Source organism: Merops nubicus, unplaced genomic scaffold (assembly GCF_000691845.1).
Source record: "Merops nubicus isolate BGI_N331 unplaced genomic scaffold, ASM69184v1 scaffold6952, whole genome shotgun sequence".
In the NCBI taxonomy this organism is placed as follows: domain Eukaryota; kingdom Metazoa; phylum Chordata; class Aves; order Coraciiformes; family Meropidae; genus Merops; species Merops nubicus.
Window position 1 is genome coordinate 5,906 of NW_008595529.1, and position 18,594 is coordinate 24,499.

Sequence of the window (18,594 nt, forward strand, 5' to 3'; positions counted from 1 at the left end):
CACCTCTTTCTTGCTCCTGGTACGCCTACCTTGGCCTGCAAGAGCTGAGTTTTTGGACTAAAGATAGTCTTCAGTTGTTTGACTATGTAGAGTACTTTCCATTTAAAATATATAAAAACTAAGTAAGGATTATATTGTCATTTTACAGCTTTTGACATTGCAAGCAAAATGATGCAGTTAGAAGTGTCATATTTCTGCTACAATCATGTAAATTGTAGCAGTGTTAGGAAAATCTAGAGTATATTAAAAGGTGAATCTATATGTATGTAACACAAAAATAAGCCTTGAATAAGAATTGCTGATTCTTTGTGAGTTGCTGTAGGTTTGGAAGAGTGCAGTCTTAGGGGAAAATGAGAAGTAAGATGTAGTCTTTAGGCATTAGTTCTTTAGCATATCAAGGGCAAGAGCTAACTCAGGAAAGTAACCACTGATTTCCAGTGCCATCCAACACTTCTGCCAAACCTAATTTGGTTATAGATCAGAAATAGGCATGCTCCCACTAAATAATAAATGGAGGAGCTGTAGGTATTCTGATCTACTGGAAATTTTAGTTGAATGGCCTGGAAGAATAAGACGCAGTTGCACCAACTATTTGGAAATAACTTTTACAAAAAAGCATTCTTTCTTATTTGATAACAATTTTCAAATCTTTTTACCAATTTGGCAGATCAGTGAAAATCTGAGGCACGTGCTTGCTTCTTTCTCTTATGAAGACTTTGCTTTGTAGTAACTGAGATTAAATGCCTTCTGTCCATGTAAGAGCTGTAACAGCTGTAAGGATGGTAAGGATTAATATTGCTAGCTAGAACCTAGCTGACCTGAAATGCTTCCTGAGGAACTTCAATATCAAAGTTTCTGTTGCATATCCTAGAGCCACGTCCTGTTCTAGATGTCTCTGATCATCTTCCAATACCCATCACTTGACTGACTTCAGCTTTGTTGTTCTTCAGGATTTCCTGTGGACCCGCGAAAAGTCCTAATTGTAGCTGGCCACCACAATTGGATAGTAGCTGCCTATGCCCATTTTGCTGTTTGCTACAGGTATGAATATAGTTGCTTTTTAGGTTACAAGAGTCTAAAAAAAATGGTAATTTGTTATAAGCAAAGCAAAAAGTTTGCTTCACTCTGAAATGACAGTAGGTCACATGCAGTCAGTCTGCTTCTGTAAATATGAATGGCTAGTTTTCCTTGTGCAAATAAACTGCTTGTTAGGGATTCAAATTTTGCTGCTTTGATGTAAATTCTTGATGCCATTGTAAAAGTAATAGACTCCAATTTAACTAATTCAAAAGCCTTTTTTAAAGCAGGCCTTGTTAAAGGGAAGATTAATTTTAAAAGTTCTTTCTACTATATGGGTTTGAAAACAAACAGTGAAGTTAGATTGTCAAAGGACTTGAAACGATTCATGGATTTCTGCTATGTAAGTGATGCACCTGGTGTTAAACTTCAAGTTTTTTGGCTTAGCAGAACTCTTAAGTATTTGCTACTTCATCTGGGTGTCTTGTAAACAAACTGGCTATTTTTTTTAACATCGAGTGAGAGTAAGTACCACCTTCATATTACAGAAGCTGTTTTTAGTTCAGATCTGGTAGTCGATTTAATTAGTGGCTGTCTTTTCAATGAAAAGTAGTGTTTTAATGAGAGCTGTTGCCAAAAACAAACATTGCTGTCAGTGTGGTTCAGAAACAGGAGGTACAATATGAAGTGTAATGTGAATAGCTGCTTTTGTTGCTGCCAAGCCAAAGCTATAGTTTGCTTCATATACATTCATATATAGAATATTCATTTACTTGCTTAAACTTGGTGACTTAAATCACGTCTAACATCTCTTGTATTCTCCACTGCAGTTTGTTTTGATTTAATTTGTACTAAATAGGGCTTCTCTTGCTCTACTTAATGTTCTTGTTTTCAATTATGCTTAATACGATCTGACTGGAGAAAGAAGCAATGGTTTGCAATTGTCTTTGTGCTAGTTGTCCCCTCCTTAGGATTTTATCTCTGACTGTTTTCTGTGGATGCTAGCTCACTTAAGTGAAAGACTCTGCCTCTTTCCTGCTTCCTAATCTACTTAATGAGACTTGTTACCATTGAACTTAAGTCATTATTGATGCTTTTGATGAAGCACGTCAGACTTCAGTGGTTGCTGGAGGAGGGCATAGGTCAATATGCCAATTTTAAATGCTGCTTTTCCTCATAGTGACTCAAGGTAGCAGTCTTGTCTTGATTTGAATATTTTTTTCTTCTGGAGCTTACAGGAACTCTAGGAATACAGTGGTGGAATTTTCCCTTCTCCATTCTGTTCTTATATAACTTTGGTAACAGCTTTTTCCCCCTCTTTGTTCCATCTTACTACCTGTGTGGTTTTTATTGCTAGACAAGTTAATTTGCCAAGTCGTTTCTGAAAATCTAGTATATGAGGAGAAAACATACACTTAAAACTGCTTTCCTCTACCACAAGTTTTAATATAGCTTGCCTGTACTACTGTGTTGCAGTCAAGTGAAGTGATTTTTAATGTTCTTATCAGGATTATTGTAATGTAAGGGCAGCATCTGAATTTTGGCCAGAATCACTTATCAAAGTAAGCGGTAATTTGTAGTGGACTGGACAGTGAATCTGACACAGTAAGAAATGAAATATATTCAGATGTTTAGTTTTGTGACTTTCTTTTGTGCTGCCTGTAACACATACTCTTTAAGCAGTGGAAGGTAATTATTTTAGTAAAAAGCTACATCAAAGCACAGTGCTTCCTAATGACAGTGGGGTTTTTTTTCCCTTTGAAATATGGGAAAAGTCTTCAAAACTTTATAAAACGGCTTGTGAGAATGTCTTGGTTCTATCTAAAGTCTAATGGATATTGCAGCCCTGCTCTTAAGTCACTTGACTGCAATTTCTTCTACATGCTGTGTGGGTAGAGCACAGTGATCTGTGGTACTTCCATCTCCTGGCAGGATGAAATTCTGAAGTGCAGTCATGAATGACAACAGTGAACCCACTATAGATTAAAGTTTTTGCCTTCCATGTTACCATTTACATAATTTGACTGTGCTGTAGCTCAATTGCAAAGTATTTAAATTATTGCCTAAAATTAAATCAGATAAATTTTCCTTTTTTGTCATCATGTAAGCCTTTAAAATTGCAGAGGCAAATGAATCCTCTGAAGATAAAGGTTATAGTCAATTTGGTATAGTCTGTTTATGGTATACCATAAACAGCAAATGTGGCTAGATAGCACAGCTTTATGCTACAGCATGGTTGGGTGTCTTCTTACATGATATGTGAGACACCTTGCCTCTGGAAATTAACAGACATTTCTTCTAAAGTCTTGTGCTAAACCTCATTCTCTATCTCCTGGCTAGCCCAAGCTTTTGGCTGAATCATCCCCATTGCTTCAGGCTTAGACTGACATGTCTGTTTCTGAATCTCTGACCTCTGCTCACCATTCCCTCCTTTGCCCTTCCAGAATTAAGGAATCATCTGGGTGGCAGCAGGTGTTCACGAGTCCCTACCTGGACTGGACGATAGAGCGAGTGGCTCTCAATGCTAAAGTGGTTGGAGGACCTCATGGAGACAAGGATAAGATGGTTGCAGTTGCCTCAGAGAGCAGCATAATCTTGTGGAGCATTCAGGATGGTGGTAGTGGCAGTGAAATCGGTAAATATAATTGCTTGGGTTTTTTTCTCTTTCTGTGTATGTTTAACCAAAAAAGACTGGCTTATTTTGAGCTATGTATGATCAACAGTGTTTGGTAAGCGGTTTCACAAAGGGACAAAACAAGCTACAATAACCAACATATTGAAGCGTATTAACTTCTTTCTCTGTCACGATAGAGAAATCCTTCCTCAAAAACAAAAAGATTAATAATTAAGCAGTATCTTTACGGAACAAATGCTAACTAACACTTTTGGTTCAGACTGAGTTTTTGTGTGAAGCTGCAAATTAGAGTTAAACGTTTCCCCGGATGTGCATTTGAATCTGGGCCAAAACACAAAGGAACTAAGTTTCTGAGATGGAAAGCTGCAGATACTGAGAGATTCTGCTCTTTTCGTTCCTTTATCTTATTAAAGCTGTACTTTGACACAGAGATGAAAAGGTATCAATTCTCAGCCAAATGTAGCACACAGATGGAAATTGGAAAATTAAAACTTCTTCATTTTGTAACTTGGGTATCTCGGTGGGGAGAAAGCACACTCTACTGCCCTAAGCATACAGGAATTACTGCTTGTACACTTGGGCACTGAGGGACACACAATGAAGGAGGCTTCGGAAACAACAAAAAGACATTTTCAGAAGTAAATATTCCTTGGTACTGATCTGAGGCCTTGTCTGATTCATTGTTGTTCAAATACAGGGCAAGTTTGGGAGGCAGTGAAGAGAGTGTTATTAGGAACTTCCTCTAGCCTAATCTTTGGTGTCTGAATTGCCAGTAATATCTGTTTTCTCTGGCAGTGGATAGTGCTAAAAAAGTATGACAGCAATCTCCTTATGTGGATGCTTTTGTCTGAAACTCAATGCTGAGTTTATTTATTATTTTATGTATCTCCATAGTTGAAGTCATGAGAATTAACGTGGGCATTAATTAAAGTCAAAATTACCAAATTCAAGTTTTCATCTCTGTGACTTTAAAGGAAGAGCTTACTTGAAAGATACTCTGGCAATTTCTAGCTATGTTAACAGCTGTTGCTTTTTTTCATGCCTGAATGAGTGGAAGCACCAAGTTAGATTTGAAGATGGGGAAAGGCAAAGGTCTTGCATGAGATAATGCAGCTGTATACAGCTCTTTTACCTCTGACTCGGAGTTCTTGTATGTAGTCATGGTCAGCAAAACAGAAAAAGAGATTCCATTGTATTAAAGAAAATAATAAAACCTGAAAGATGTGTCTGATAGTTGAATGAGAAATATTTCTAAATGTACTTGAGAAGCCTTTCCTTCTGTTATGCTTCCCCTGACCAGATATTAAAGGCAGGGGGAGAGTTAATGTGACAGCTGTACTCCTGTAATAGGCATTGCTTTAAGTGCTGTGCTATCACATTCCTCCTGCATTTTCTGGTTTGATTTGGCTGCTTCTGTTACCTTGGGATTTCCAGTAAGATCAACGTCTTGGTTTTTTTGGGAAATCAAGTGCGGAGATGCAAAAAACCACTTTTACTTCAAATAAAAACTGTAAAATATACCAGTGCTGTAAGGTTCCAATAACTCAGACTGTGACTGACCATGGCAACAAAACTAAAGGAAACCCTTTTGCTAAAGAGGCTGTGCTGCTTGAAGTGACTTTGTGAAACAAAGGAAATGCTACTTGGGGCAGGGAGAAGCAGAGAGAAAGTGCCTACAGGATGGAGTCTTTAGTCCAACTAACATTGACCCAAGTGGACTGTTCCTCTCTTGGATAATAGGTCATACTGTTTCGTTAAAAAAAAACAAAACTAAAATATGCTGGTGTTTAATAGTAATAACTTGAAAATAGCTGTCTTGTTTCCTTGTAGTGGCAAATGCTTGCGGTCTTGCTTTTTGTTAGAGATACTGCTATCATCTTGTGAAAGAAACTACTTGTTCCAAACAGTCGTTGGAGCCTGATGACACCATCCTCAGAAAATTGTGTGGGCTGGCATCTTTGTGATGGAGCTCTCCCAGAGCGCTCTCTTTCCTTTCAATATTACTTACATAAGACATTGCTGCTGGATTGCTGCTGTAAGCAGTATTTTACTGAGAGGGACCCTTAAGACAAGAGCCTGTCATTACATATAGCATTGTCTCCCCTGTGGATGGGTCTCAGGATTGTTGAGCCTAAGCAGGACTGACACTTCAAATTCCTCCAGACCATTCAAGCTGTCTTCCTTGATTTCCTTGAATCTCATCCTTCTCTGGAGTAATCAATTCTAGTTGTTTCTGTGGATTTTTTATTATTGCCTTTATGTATCCTGTACTGCTGAATCTTATCTGCGTCAGGTGATTGTACTCTGCCTTGGAAAACAGTTTAGCATGCTAATTAAAACATAAGTATATATTGAGCTTCCTGAAGTTCCTTCTTGGGGTGTAACAGAGGGCTGCTTCTTGTTTAGGAGTGGCACTGTTCATTTGAATTTGTCCAAAACAGTACTGGGAAGTTTTCCAGCTGTTGGGCACCCTTGTTTTGAAGACATCTCTCTGCTGCAGTTAAAATATGTTAGTGAGGAGTCATATATATAGAGCAAGCAGTATGGAATAGGAAACTTGTGAGTAAAGCTTGACACTTGGTAGTGTAATGTATCCCGAGCAGTAATGATTGTTGTACTTATCAGGCAGTAAAACTTAGCCTGGAATTACCTTTGAACCGAGTTACTTACAGGGCCAGTTTGCTGGATGTCACAGCTGGCAGACATGGAAATTATCTCAGACCTTTTTAGTTTGCTAAACTTTATAATTTTTAAATACATGGTATATTAAATAGTACAAAATGTAGTACGTTATCCAAGCTTGTAGTTCAACAAAAAATACTTGTGTTAGATCTGTGATGAGACAAGGAAGCTGTAAAGAGAGGGCAGATTTTGTTGGAAAGCTCAGATGTTAGTTCTACCATGACCATAGTCATCAATGCCAGTCGTGTTCTGCAGTGTTTTGATCAAGTGAAATGTTCTTGATGCCACACTTGCTTTATTTGGAAGGCAAGAATTTGCTGGTAAGTCTTTGTCTTCCAGATTCAGGTAGTATGTGATTGACTGGTGAAACTAGTACCCTATTTCAATTTATAATAGCCTGTACTCTTCACTTATACCTGTAACCAAACTTAAAGAACTGGAGATGAAAAGAGCAAGTAGGAAAGAAAGAAGCTTTTGGAGGCTTTATTTTTATGAGTTCAAATATTTCTGCTAAAAATCTGGATGTATTCAAGTAGTGTCGCATTGGGGTTGTTCACTCTTTTCCCAAGAATAAGGATAAAGCCTTGAAGCTGTATTTAGTTTCTAAAATACAGTTTTCAGACTGATTTGACTTAAAAAAAAAAAAAAGGCAGTGAGAACTTGTAATACTTTAAAATGTAATTGCAAACTAGTATGGCAAAAATTTGTCTAGCAAAACCCATGAAATTACTGCTTCTTAAAATGACACTTAATAGTCCCAGATAAAAAAAAAAAAAAAAAAAAAAAAAAAACAAACAAAAAATCCCAACAAAAAAACAACCAAACAAACATGTACTGCTTACTGTAATAGGATTTTTATTTTATTTCTTTTAATGCCTTAGGGTGTAGAAAGCCATTTGAGAACTTGATGGCTGTAGAAAAATAAGGAATGCATATTTTGTGTGGGGTATTCTTCCTCCACTTGCCTCCGTCCTTAGTAATGATTGCATCAGCAGAGATTACATCATGCTGCCATTTAATTTGATGGAACCAAGTTTTATGCTTGCATGGTACCTCACCTAGCACATTGCACCCCCAGTTTTGGCTGGTCTTTACTTGCTGCTGTAGTATGTATGACATAGGATAATAAGTAGGGAGATTCCATTGTTACTGTGGTTTTCTCTTTATTTTAGATGAGCTTCATAGACTCTTTATTTTTTGTAGGAGTATTCAGTCTTGGAGTCCCTGTAGATGCTCTCTTCTTCATTGGCAACCAGTTGGTGGCTACAAGCCATACAGGGAAAGTGGGAGTGTGGAACGCTGTGACTCAGCATTGGCAGGTGTGTTCAGTTCAATTTTTCACATCACTTTTAATAAGTTTGTATGTCTTTCTAGCAAAAAGAGAATAAAGTAACCTAAAAGCATCTGTGAAAAGCTTGTCAGAGAGTTTTCAGCCCTGTCCTGTGTTACAGTTTGCCACCTTGGTATCTGAGTATTGTGCCTGTAACCAGAATGTTGAAATCGTAAAAAAGCATGTACTGAAAAATTCAAATAAAAGGATGTGGTGTGATTTAGAGAAATAAATGTCAAGTGTATGTATATTTAAACTTCCTTGTGGATTACTAACTTGGTAAAAAGTCACTGCAATCATAAGAAATAAAAAAAAAAAAAAAAATGATGAGACGTGTGACAGCAATTTTACTTGCAAATTTCATCTGCAAGAAGAAAGAAAAAAAGACAGACTGGTATCTGAGGATCCCAAAAGTTGTTTTACAGTGGGAGACTCTTCAGCAGAAATATACATGGTGCTTTAAAAATGTCTGTCTTGCATGTGGATGCTTCTGGCTGCACTGACTTTATTCCTGTTGTCAGAATGCATATCAAATAGAGAGATCCTTGGAGTCTGTATGAGTCTGAGAAAATAGTTGAGCATTGATGTAAATAACAAATTTTGTAACACAGCCAGATCTACTTCTACATCTTTGTGGCACAGAACCTGGGTGCAATGAAAAAATCCTAAAATTGCCTTGCAGATCTCAAGAGGTAAAACTGACCTAAGGCTTCTGCATTGTTTGCTGACAAAGTTCAGATTCAACCCATAAGTGGCAGTACTGCTAACAAATAACACAGATAATAAGCATGGGGTTGCACTGCTTCTGCAGCAGAGACAAGCATGTTAGTATGGTATTGAGTTAAGCAAAATATTATTTAAAGCTCTGTTGCTGCCCTTCAGAATCTCCTGCTCAGAGACAACTTAATGCTGGTGTTTGACAGTGTTTTCTAAAGGAGGAAGTCGTAGGGAATTAAAACTGATGTCCCATTCATCTTCTTTGTTTCTGGGCAAGCCAGAGATATCTTTCTGATCACATTAATAGTTCCTCAGTTTAACTGACAATTCCTTTGTTGAAAGCATTTCTTTTTGAAGAGTAGAAAAATCTTTAAGAGGGGCTTATATGCCTGTATGCCCTAAACTGGAGGCTTTTGGCTTTCTATTTTTTTTTTTCCCTGGAAAGTGCAAATAGCTCCCTTTTTTTAAAAAACAAGCAAACAAACAAACAAAAAAAAACCCCACCCCCCACAAAACCAGAACAATGAACAAAATCCAAAACAAACCAACCCCACCCAAATCCAACCCATTTTGAGGTGTTTTCTGTACCTTGGGCTCTTTTGTTAGTGAAAAAAAAAAAAAAAAAAAAAATACTTTCTATGAATCTTTATCTCCCTTTGGAACACTTTCTTCTTGGAGAACCCCATTAAAGATTTAAGTGCCAGCCTCTGATCTTCAAATTCCTCATGAGAATGCATGAACTGTAGGGAGTCAGGTGCTATGGTTAGCTTGGGACTGGTGCCAGTGATCAGACCCAAGGGGAGAGCCACAGGGAAACTGAGTTGAAAGGCCCCCATCAGGGATGTGGGGGGAAAACAGTGTATGATTGAGTAGCCTGCCACCAGCTCACTAGTGATGTTTGGTTTGTTGTGGTTTTGTTGTTGTTTGTTTGGTTTTCTTTTTTTTTTTTTTCCCCCCAGAGGATTTCAAGTCTTTATACCTTTGGTTTAATAAAAGTGAAAATAAATGGATGATGAGGATATATCTTTTGGGGGTTGTACAAGCACAGCTAGCAGAAGCATATTTCTACTCTGCTCAGAGTCAGAGAGATGATGTGGATGAGCAGGTGTTAAAAATTAGGTTGGACAGCACTTTGGACAACCTCATCTAGTGCAAGATGTCCCTGCCCATGGGCGAGATATGAACTAGATGATCGTTGAGCATCCCTTCCAACCCAAACCATTCTGTGGGTCTGTGTTTCTTGTGTAACTGCTTTCCATGAGTTGCCCTGGAGCATGAGTAGCTCTGGGCTTGGGATGTGTTCCTACTTGCTGCACTTAAAGTGGTGTTGAGGAACAGAATGTGCCAATGCCCCATTTCAGACCAAGAGCTTTGTTTCCTTTCAGATTTTCTTTACTGATGCCTAAGTCCTAACTTAAGGAGGCTTAGTTCATGCAAAGCTATCCTTCCATACACTGTGATTTTTGTTATTTGATGTATTGCACCCTGAACTGTAACTCTGTAACTGTGACCTCTGTCTCTAATTGGTTCTCTCTGCTTCTTGGGGATTTGAGCAGACTAGCTGCAGTGGTTTCCCTAGTGCTTATTTCTTTGGCAGTGTTTCAGTTACATGCAACGAAGAGAGAAGGTCATGGCTGCTACATACTTCAGTAATGAAATTCTTAGCATAGGAGAACTTAAAGGAAGCAGAATGTTTAGTGTTCTAGAATAAGAGGTAATGTGATAGAAAAACTGACACTGCAAAGTGAGGATTCTCACTGGCAGTGTTTTACTGGTGACTGCTGTCACTCTGTTTCCTAATGAAAGTCCACATCTTGGTAGGTTCAACTGCTGAGTCACCTCTGGTGTTCCTATCTCTGCTCCTGCAGAAGGAAGGACTCCCCTTGTTTTGTATCATCTGTCTGACCCAATCAGTCCATCTTTGCTGTCAGCAGCATTGTGGGTCCTCCTGCTCAGAGACCTCTCCTTGCAGTTGTTTTGCCTTCTGTAAGGTGACGAGTAAATTGGTATATCTGTTGATGGGTTGCCTCTACCTTCATTAGTTTTGTAAGCTTTTTGCAGGGGGAGCTTCTGTATATACCTTTGATCCACAGAACTGGAGAGCACCTTGAACTGCAGATTCTTAGATGGGGAGACTGTTTAGTTTCTTGCCTTTATGCTCTTGTACTGAATTATGAGTGAGCATAACTAAGAGAGAGGCATAGTTCTTTAAAGAAAGGAGGGAAAGTGCCTGTCTCCCTCCCTTGCACCACCCTCTTTCCCACCTTCCTGAAAATACACAAAGTTGTATTCATGTTGCAGCCTTCTCTTAGGCTAACTGGTAGGCTGAGACTATGTTTCAGGGACTTGCAGACTATCCTTAGGTTAGGAATGGGTACTGGTTTAGAGTGCTAGCTCTTCGGGGTGAGAGGAAGTTCCTTTGGTTTGTTTGTTTTGCTTTTATCCAACAGATTCATTGTAGGTGTTTTGCAACTGATTTTAGAAGTCTCTGAAGCAATCAGAAGTCTTGGTGCTGTTGGTCAGAGATAAATAAGAACTTAAGCTGAAATTTCCCTGAATTAGTATTCACTGTCCATTAAGTGGACTGACCAAAACATGTGGGGTCAGGAAAAATGTTATGACTTTGTGCATGTTTGAGTGCTCTGGATGGAATGGCTTTTGGCATTTTCTTCCTCAGGGCTGAAGCAAAAAGGAATTGCTTGAGATAAGAGATCATACCTAGTTTAAACTAAATTTTTTCTTTGCTTGAGATGTCTGTCCTACCTGAGGGAATAAGGATTCCTTTTGATCCTAGAGGGCAAAGAGAGGGCATTCTTAATCTCTCACCTTAAGTTGTAGACCAGTAAGTAAGATGTGACAGGGCTGCCTTCCAGCTTACTCGGTGCAGATGTGTATAGGAAGTGGGAAATTTTAATGGGACAAGATATTTCTCTGCTCATATACCTGCTAAAGGCTGAGATCACTCTGGAGAGGCTGGCAGAAGGACACAAGAACTGAGAGTAAAGGAAGGCTTAGTGAGGCAACGTCTAATTCTTTTGCCCAGCAATTTCTTAAGCAGTTGTCAGAAAGGGAAGAAGGGATAGGACAGAAAGTCTGAAGTACACCCATTTTGCATATTGGAAAAGAAATCCTCTTTTGAAGACGTGGTTTAGCTGCAACACTCAAAGCTTTGTGCCTTCACATGAAGGAGGATCTTCCAGAGCAGTTGTGCTAACTTGTCTGCATGCTTCTGCTGAACTCCATGACTTGAGATCTGGTTTGGTAGAGGAATGTGATTGACCAGTGCACTTTGAGAACGCCATTGTATGTGTGAGTGTATGCAGAACAGCTTCAGACCACTACCAAAATCAGATGTTGTTAACAAAATGTACCAAAAATATCTGAAAACTGAGAAAGTAGCAACCTAGTCTTCATTTGTTGTTTTTTTTGGTTTTTTTTTTTTTCCCTTTCTGTTTGCATTAGGTTCAGGATGTTGTTCCTATCACAAGCTATGATACTGCTGGGTCTTTTCTGCTACTGGGCTGTAACAATGGCTCTATCTACTATATAGGTAAGAAATGGGACTGGGGTAGAATAAAAAGGAGGTGGTACTGAGCAGCTTTGTTTGTAACATTTTAGTTGTTGCCTGAGCTACCTTAGAAGAACTCTTGTCTATTCAGAGTAATAAGGAAATGTCTCTTCCCTGTAGACATGCAGAAGTTCCCACTGCGGATGAAGGACAATGACCTTCTGGTGACAGAATTGTACCATGATCCTTCCAATGATGCTATAACAGCACTCAGTGTCTACCTCACGCCTAAAACAAGTCAGTATTGTATCACTGTCTCTTCAGTGAGGGTCTGTTACTGATGTGGGATTTATTTGGTTGTTTTGGGGTTGGTTTTTTTTTTTTTTTTTCGCTAAATGGGCTTTTTCTGTTGCTGCATTGCCATTTACCTCTCACTAAGGCAAAAAAAATTAATGGTGTGTGGCATATATTGACCATATCACTGTGAGGAGTGCCAAAATATCTCATATTATGACTTGATCCATCTCTTCTTTCACATCTAGGAGGGAGGAGAGAAAAGGAGAGAAAGTTGTTGTTAAGACAGTGATGAAAAGTGTAGTATAGAATATGAGCAAATGTCCTCTTCATGGCAAAATAATGAGTAACCAGTGTTTAAAATAGATATCTATCTAACTGTGGAAACTTGGAAATACTGTTATCTACTGCCTCATTCCCTGGCCCCATTAAGACATGCTTTCATTCCTGGGGGGAACAACTGTGGTTTTACTTGCTTCAGTTGTAAGCGGCAATTGGATTGAGATTGCATATGGCACCAGCTCTGGAGCAGTGAGAGTGATTGTACAGCACCCAGAAACAGTTGGGTCTGGGCCTCAGCTCTTTCAGACCTTCACAGTTCATCGGAGTCCTGTTACGAAGATCATGCTCTCAGAGAAACATCTTGTGTCAGGTAATTTTCTCTTCTGTGCACAAATTTATAACGGTGATTCTCCCCTCCTCCTGAGCAGTGAAGTATTTGTGTGCATTGCTTTATAACTTGCATTGTTCAGATTTGGGGGCAGGAGAGGGGCTAGATGGGCTTGGATCCTCTTTCTTAAAGTAAGCCTTCTTCAAAGAATCATAGAATCATAGGGGTTGGAAGGGACCTCAAAAGATCATCTAGTCCACCCCCCCTGCCAGAGCAGGGTCACCTAGAGTACATCACACAGGAAGGCGTCCAGGCGGGTTTTGAATGACTCCAGTGAAGGAGACTCCACAACCTCTCTGGGCAGCCTGTTCCGTCACCCTCACAGTAAAAAAAAAAAAGACTTTAGCAGTTGAAAGGCCTAGGTTTTATTTGACCAGATACTAGAACAACTAACTTTCATTTGTGTCTTATTCCAAGGTTTCCATTTGTGGAAATACAAGAGTTTGTAAGCAAATGCATCCCTGTCAAGTCTTGCTGTTGTTGCCAGGTCTTTTAGGACTTGTCATCTTTTAACAGCCTTTCAGGAGATTTCTGGATTACAGCAAAATGTGGATTGTCTCCTCTTGGTCCCTAGAAAAAGCATTCCCATGGCTTCAAAGGGCTGACTGTTTATTTTCTCAGCAGTCTCCTGTCTCTCCTATCGTATGCTCAGGAAAGTCTCTTGCTTTCAGGGAAGATGCAATTACTTCTCCCTCTGTAAGAGTCTGTTTCACTCTGAGTCCAGCAACCAGTGCATGGCAGAGAACAGATTTACTTTCTGCTGCTTTCCCAATTTATTTTTTTTTTTTTTAAAAAAAGAACAGGAAACATGGTATCCAATTATACTGCAATCAAACAGCTCAAAGGGTCATCTGTTCCCCTGCAACTTGGTGCTAAACCTTCAGAGCTGGGAAAGAGCATGTCTTGTATGTAGAAAACTTGAGTAACTGATGAATGAAATAGAGCACTATAGCACTATAGTGTGATGAGAGTTCTGCTGCCAGGCTGCTTTCATGACATGACTTGTCCTAGCACCTGCACACAGAAGATTGGAGCGTGCTGTAGGCTACTGGTGCCGACTCAGTCAGACATTAATGTTGTGTTCTACCTGCCTTAGTTTTTTTCTTCAATTTCTGAGGGAAGAGACAAAACTAATAGAAAACAGGACATCAGCCACAATTTGTGGATTGTTAGATAAATGTCTGGAGATGCTATGTGACCTGACATTGACTGAATTCCACTTGATTGCTCAATCTTGAAAAACTGTCAGATAGAAATCATTAGAGAAGTTTATCTCAAAAGTTTTGTCATCTCTTGTAAATGTTATTGTACATCTTTTCCTTTTTAGTTTGTGCTGATAACAACCATGTACGGACATGGACTGTGACTCGCTTCCGGGGCATGATTTCAACTCAGCCAGGTTCAACACCTCTTGCGTCATTCAAGATCTTGTCCCTGGAGGAAGCAGAGAGTCATGGCAGTTACTGCTCTGGAAATGACATTGGTAGGGTGTCTCTCCAATGCATTGTGCTGAGCCTGTACATTCACTGGTCTCATAAAGGTTTAACAGACTGTTAACCCTGTAATCCTGATGGCTGTAAACTCTTCTGTACTGCTCTCCCCTTGTAAAGATGCCAACATTTTGTAAGATTCACCTGGAAATACTCACTGTTTTAGGCTGTATGGAGTGAGTACTCTTAAAGGGTGTATTCTGAAGACGAGGAAAAGAGAGGAAGAACTTTCAAACGTGGATACTGTACCCTTTGGCAAACTGCTGTAGCAGTTCGCTTTTGGTTTAACTAAAGACTGAAAGCACAAGAGACTGTATTAAAGCAGATGAGCATGGCAAGGTTTGGGTCTACACCAAATTTGTTTTCACTGTTCTTCAGGGTTACATGATGCACATGTGACAAAGTCTTGAATGAATTTGAAGTTGTGACAAAGTTCACTGAAGCCTGGAAACTGCAGTGGCCAGTAGTGCTAGCACATGGCTACAGCAGGGTACCAAAGGAATGCATGTCAGTCAGTGTGGTCAGACAGGTAGTCTGGATTGCTTTGTTGTCTAAGTCTTGCAAATGAAGCTTTGATGAATAGGATGCCTTGTGAACACAGGGTGGGGTGAGTCCTACAGCAAGAAATCTGATTAAGCCTTCAGACATCCAGGAGCTGCAAAATAAGAAAGTACTTACTGTTGTTACAGAGGCCTAACATAGAGTTTGTACTGATATAGTAATTCCTCCAGGAACAGACATGCAAGAAACTCAAGAGTGGATATCCTTTAAAACAAATGGACAAAAAAGATTTGTATCTGTAGAGCCTTCTAAGCGCTGGATGGCTTTTTCTAGCTATTAGTCATCTTTGTTTCCCTGGTCCTGATGCTTGAAAGTTGCAGTTGTTATGAGTTTAGGTCTTCAGGACTGTGTGGGAAAGTGGTTGAGGGAACTGAAACAAACAAAAAAGTGATCTTTCTTTTTTTCTCTAGGACCCTTTGGTGAACGTGATGATCAACAGGTGTTTATCCAAAAAGTTGTTCCCATCACTAATAAGCTGTTTGTAAGGCTGTCTTCAACTGGGAAAAGGTACCTCCATGTTTAGGGTTTTAAGTGGGAAAGGAGCAGGACTGCTCAGGTGGCAGCATCTCCCATCCCTTGGGATGTGTGCACTTGCACTGAGCAAGCTTCTAATGTGCCTGACAGCTCTGGCTGGACTCTATTTTGTGTGTTAGTAATAGAACTATATCTGTGCTTAATGATCTGCTATAACCTAGGAGCCAAACAGCATTTTGAAAATGTGGTGCCAGAGACTTACTTTATGATGGTATGCCCACTGAACTCACAGAACAAACATCTGTGTGCCTCAGAACTTGTAACACTCAGCCAGAGTACCATGCCAATGTTAAATTTCAAAACTAATGCTGCAGTTGCTGGTGGCTGGGATTACACTACTCACAAAGGTAGGCAGGGAAGCAGTTTCTTGTCTTCCTCCCTTTGAAGATATTGGAGCCTTTAAAACTGAGAGATTGTCTTCTAGGTCAGCTATACAATTACTTAGCTTCGACTTCATAGTATCCTACTATATTGCTGCCAGTGTAGTAAAAAATGTTGCCAAATAACCACAGCTGCTTTTCTTCCTGTTAGTCTGGGAAGATGACAAGAGACCAGAAAAGATGGTGCTTCTCATTTCTAGGCTGCTTATTATTCTGGCATCCCATGCCTAATAACTTTGAATCTGGGTGAAAATGTTGATGCCTTAACACTGTTGGCCTCTGAATTGAGGACAGAGGCCCTGTGGATTACTGATGTGCTGCTTGCAATTTTTTTTTTTTTTTTCTTCAGGCTAGATTTGTGTGTAGTGGAGGGTTTTATTAGATGACTTATTTTGGCACTTCTTGAGTAAAAAGCTCAATACAAAGGCCAGTAAAACTAATTACACAGAATATGTGATGCTCTGGTGTGAAGTCTGGCTTAGCAGCTTAGTTCTGGGAGTCCTGTTCCTCTCACTCCCCACATAAACTTTTAAAATAAAGGGCAAAAAGCAGTGGAGATCTACCCCATCAGGTAATATTGCAGTTGTTGTAACACCAAAGTGATCTGCATAGGTAAACTTGAATTTATTGTCCTTGAATTTTTTCATTTATCTTTTAATGGTTCAATGTGCTTTTTCTGCAGATTAGTTTCCTAGAGTCTTTAGCATTTGAAGGGGCTAGTTGCTGTCATTCTTGTGAGACCCTTAGGTTTCTAATAACTGCAAACTGCAAATGGGAGATCAAATATATGGGTGTTCCCTAATAAAAATAAACAAGTAGCAAGACCGTAGATGGAGTGGGAGAAGGAGGTACTGCCTGTGGCTGAGCAGCATGCCGGTCGGGCAGGGGGAGGGACTTTGCCTGGAAGAGAGGTCTTTTTCTGATGGCAACTTTGGTGCCTTCTCAGAAATTCAGAACAGTACTGACTTTACTGGCCAAGCTCTGCCAGGTGCAGTTGCTTTGGCAACATGGGGTTTCTCTCCCTGCAGGATCTGTGAGATCCAGGCAGTTGACTGCACTACCATCTCGTCGTTCACCGTGCGAGAATGTGAAGGATCCAGCAGAATGGGCTCGCGGCCACGCCGCTACCTTTTCACTGGGCACTCCAATGGCAGCATCCAGATGTGGGACCTGACCACAGCTATGGACATGGTTAATAAGAGTGAAGACAGAGGTGAGTTGTGTTATACCAGGACTGTGGTTTCGTTCTTTTTCTGACCTAATATATGTGCATGACTACGGTAAGGAGATTTGAGCACTAAGAGCTGTCTCTTTCAGATGTTGGTGGCCCCACAGAGGAAGAGCTGCTCAAGTTGCTTGACCAGTGTGACTTGAGTACGTCTCGCTGTGCCACACCCAACATCAGTCCTGCCACCTCAGTTGTTCAGCCAAACCGGCTGCGGGAATCTAATTCCAGGTAAGTCACAAGGGTGACCTGTCTGCACCAGGTGGTGCAGACACCAAAGCTTTCACCCTTCAGGTAAGCAAAGAGGGGTTTGGTGACCATAATGCTGAGCCCCTGAAGCTATCCCTAAGTATCCTGAACTACACGCATACCCTCCTTCATTTCTCTTGGTTTGGATGGGTACAGATTAAAGTATCCTATGAGAATCTGAACTGATCTGGGAGCCCTTTGTGGGTGTTGTGATGAGTACATTGCTATTTTAGTGGGAGTGCCGGTGGGTGGGAGGGGAACTGACTGCTATTCCGAGCCTAACATCTGCTCTTCTCATCCTTGGTTGTTTTTCTTTTTTGAAGCCTTCAACTGCAGCACCACGAAACGATCCATGAAGCGGCCACGTACGGTTCTGTGCGGCCATACAGAGAAAGTCCCCTGCTGGCAAGAGCAAGGCGAACGGAGAGCTTTCACAGTTACCGGGACTTCCAGGCTTTTAACTTGCCCAACAAAAGCCCAACAGAAAAGGCAGCTGCTGGAAATGGGAATTCAAGCCAGGCAGAGACCAGGAAGGCAACAGCTGAGGGCAGTGCAGCTGAGAGGAAGGCGGTCCTGACGGCAGCGCTCGAAGCGCGAGGCACAGGCGTGACAGAGGCAGGTGGTTGTTGCACTACAGAGGGTCACCGTCTGCCAGAGAATTCTCTGGATCTCAAAAGAAGAGGACCAGAAGAGGAGAGTGAAGCCAAAGCAGAAAGCAAAAAGAAGATGGGTTTTGAAGGAGCTGGCTTCCTGGGAAGGAAGAAAGCACCTCTCCTGGCTTCTGCACCAGTCCTTGCTGAAGGTGGGCCTGAATTGCCCAGTGTGGCTTCTCCGTCGCCCACCAAGACAGCCGCTTCACCGCGTCACCGGAAGAACGACTCGTCCTGCCAAGACTACGGCTTGTAAAATGGGACTGGTGGGCAAAGATGAGGGGCGGGTGCCCTCTGGCTGGTAGCAGGTGTAACATAACGTGTGGTGGGTTGTTTCCTGAGCGGGACTTTGTTCTGATACCCAGAATGAAAATTGTACAGTTCCGAGAAAGAACCTGGCTGCTGCCAAACCTCTGAAGAAGAGTCGCCCGGATGGGTGTGTGGCCTTATGTCACGCTCCAAAATGTAGTACGGTACTTGGTCCAAAATATTGTTGTGCATTCTTGCGTAAACGTGGTCAGGCATGTGATATGTTGTGATTGTTTGTTTTGGGGGAAGGGAGGGTGCTAAAGGAATCCTTGGTTGCTGAGTGGAAGATGCCTTTTAGACACAGCCACACGTGGCTCTGCAGAGCTGCTGCTGTCTCGGCTGG

General features: G+C 40.8%; 1 protein-coding gene across 1 annotated transcript in view; it reads left to right on the forward strand.

Annotated features, from left to right (window-relative positions):
- Positions 1-18,311, forward strand: part of KCTD3 (potassium channel tetramerization domain containing 3) — a 22,706-nt gene extending 4,395 nt beyond the window's left edge. The window contains exons 7-17 of the mRNA XM_008936070.1: positions 951-1,041; positions 3,462-3,652; positions 7,538-7,653; positions 11,844-11,931; positions 12,070-12,186; positions 12,665-12,835; positions 14,181-14,336; positions 15,315-15,411; positions 16,847-17,031; positions 17,136-17,274; positions 17,616-18,311. Coding sequence (XP_008934318.1) covers positions 951-1,041; positions 3,462-3,652; positions 7,538-7,653; positions 11,844-11,931; positions 12,070-12,186; positions 12,665-12,835; positions 14,181-14,336; positions 15,315-15,411; positions 16,847-17,031; positions 17,136-17,274; positions 17,616-18,198 — 1,934 coding nt within the window. The 3' untranslated portion in view covers positions 18,199-18,311. The remainder of the gene's footprint in view (positions 1-950; positions 1,042-3,461; positions 3,653-7,537; positions 7,654-11,843; positions 11,932-12,069; positions 12,187-12,664; positions 12,836-14,180; positions 14,337-15,314; positions 15,412-16,846; positions 17,032-17,135; positions 17,275-17,615) is intronic.
- Positions 18,312-18,594: the final 283 nt, after the last annotated feature.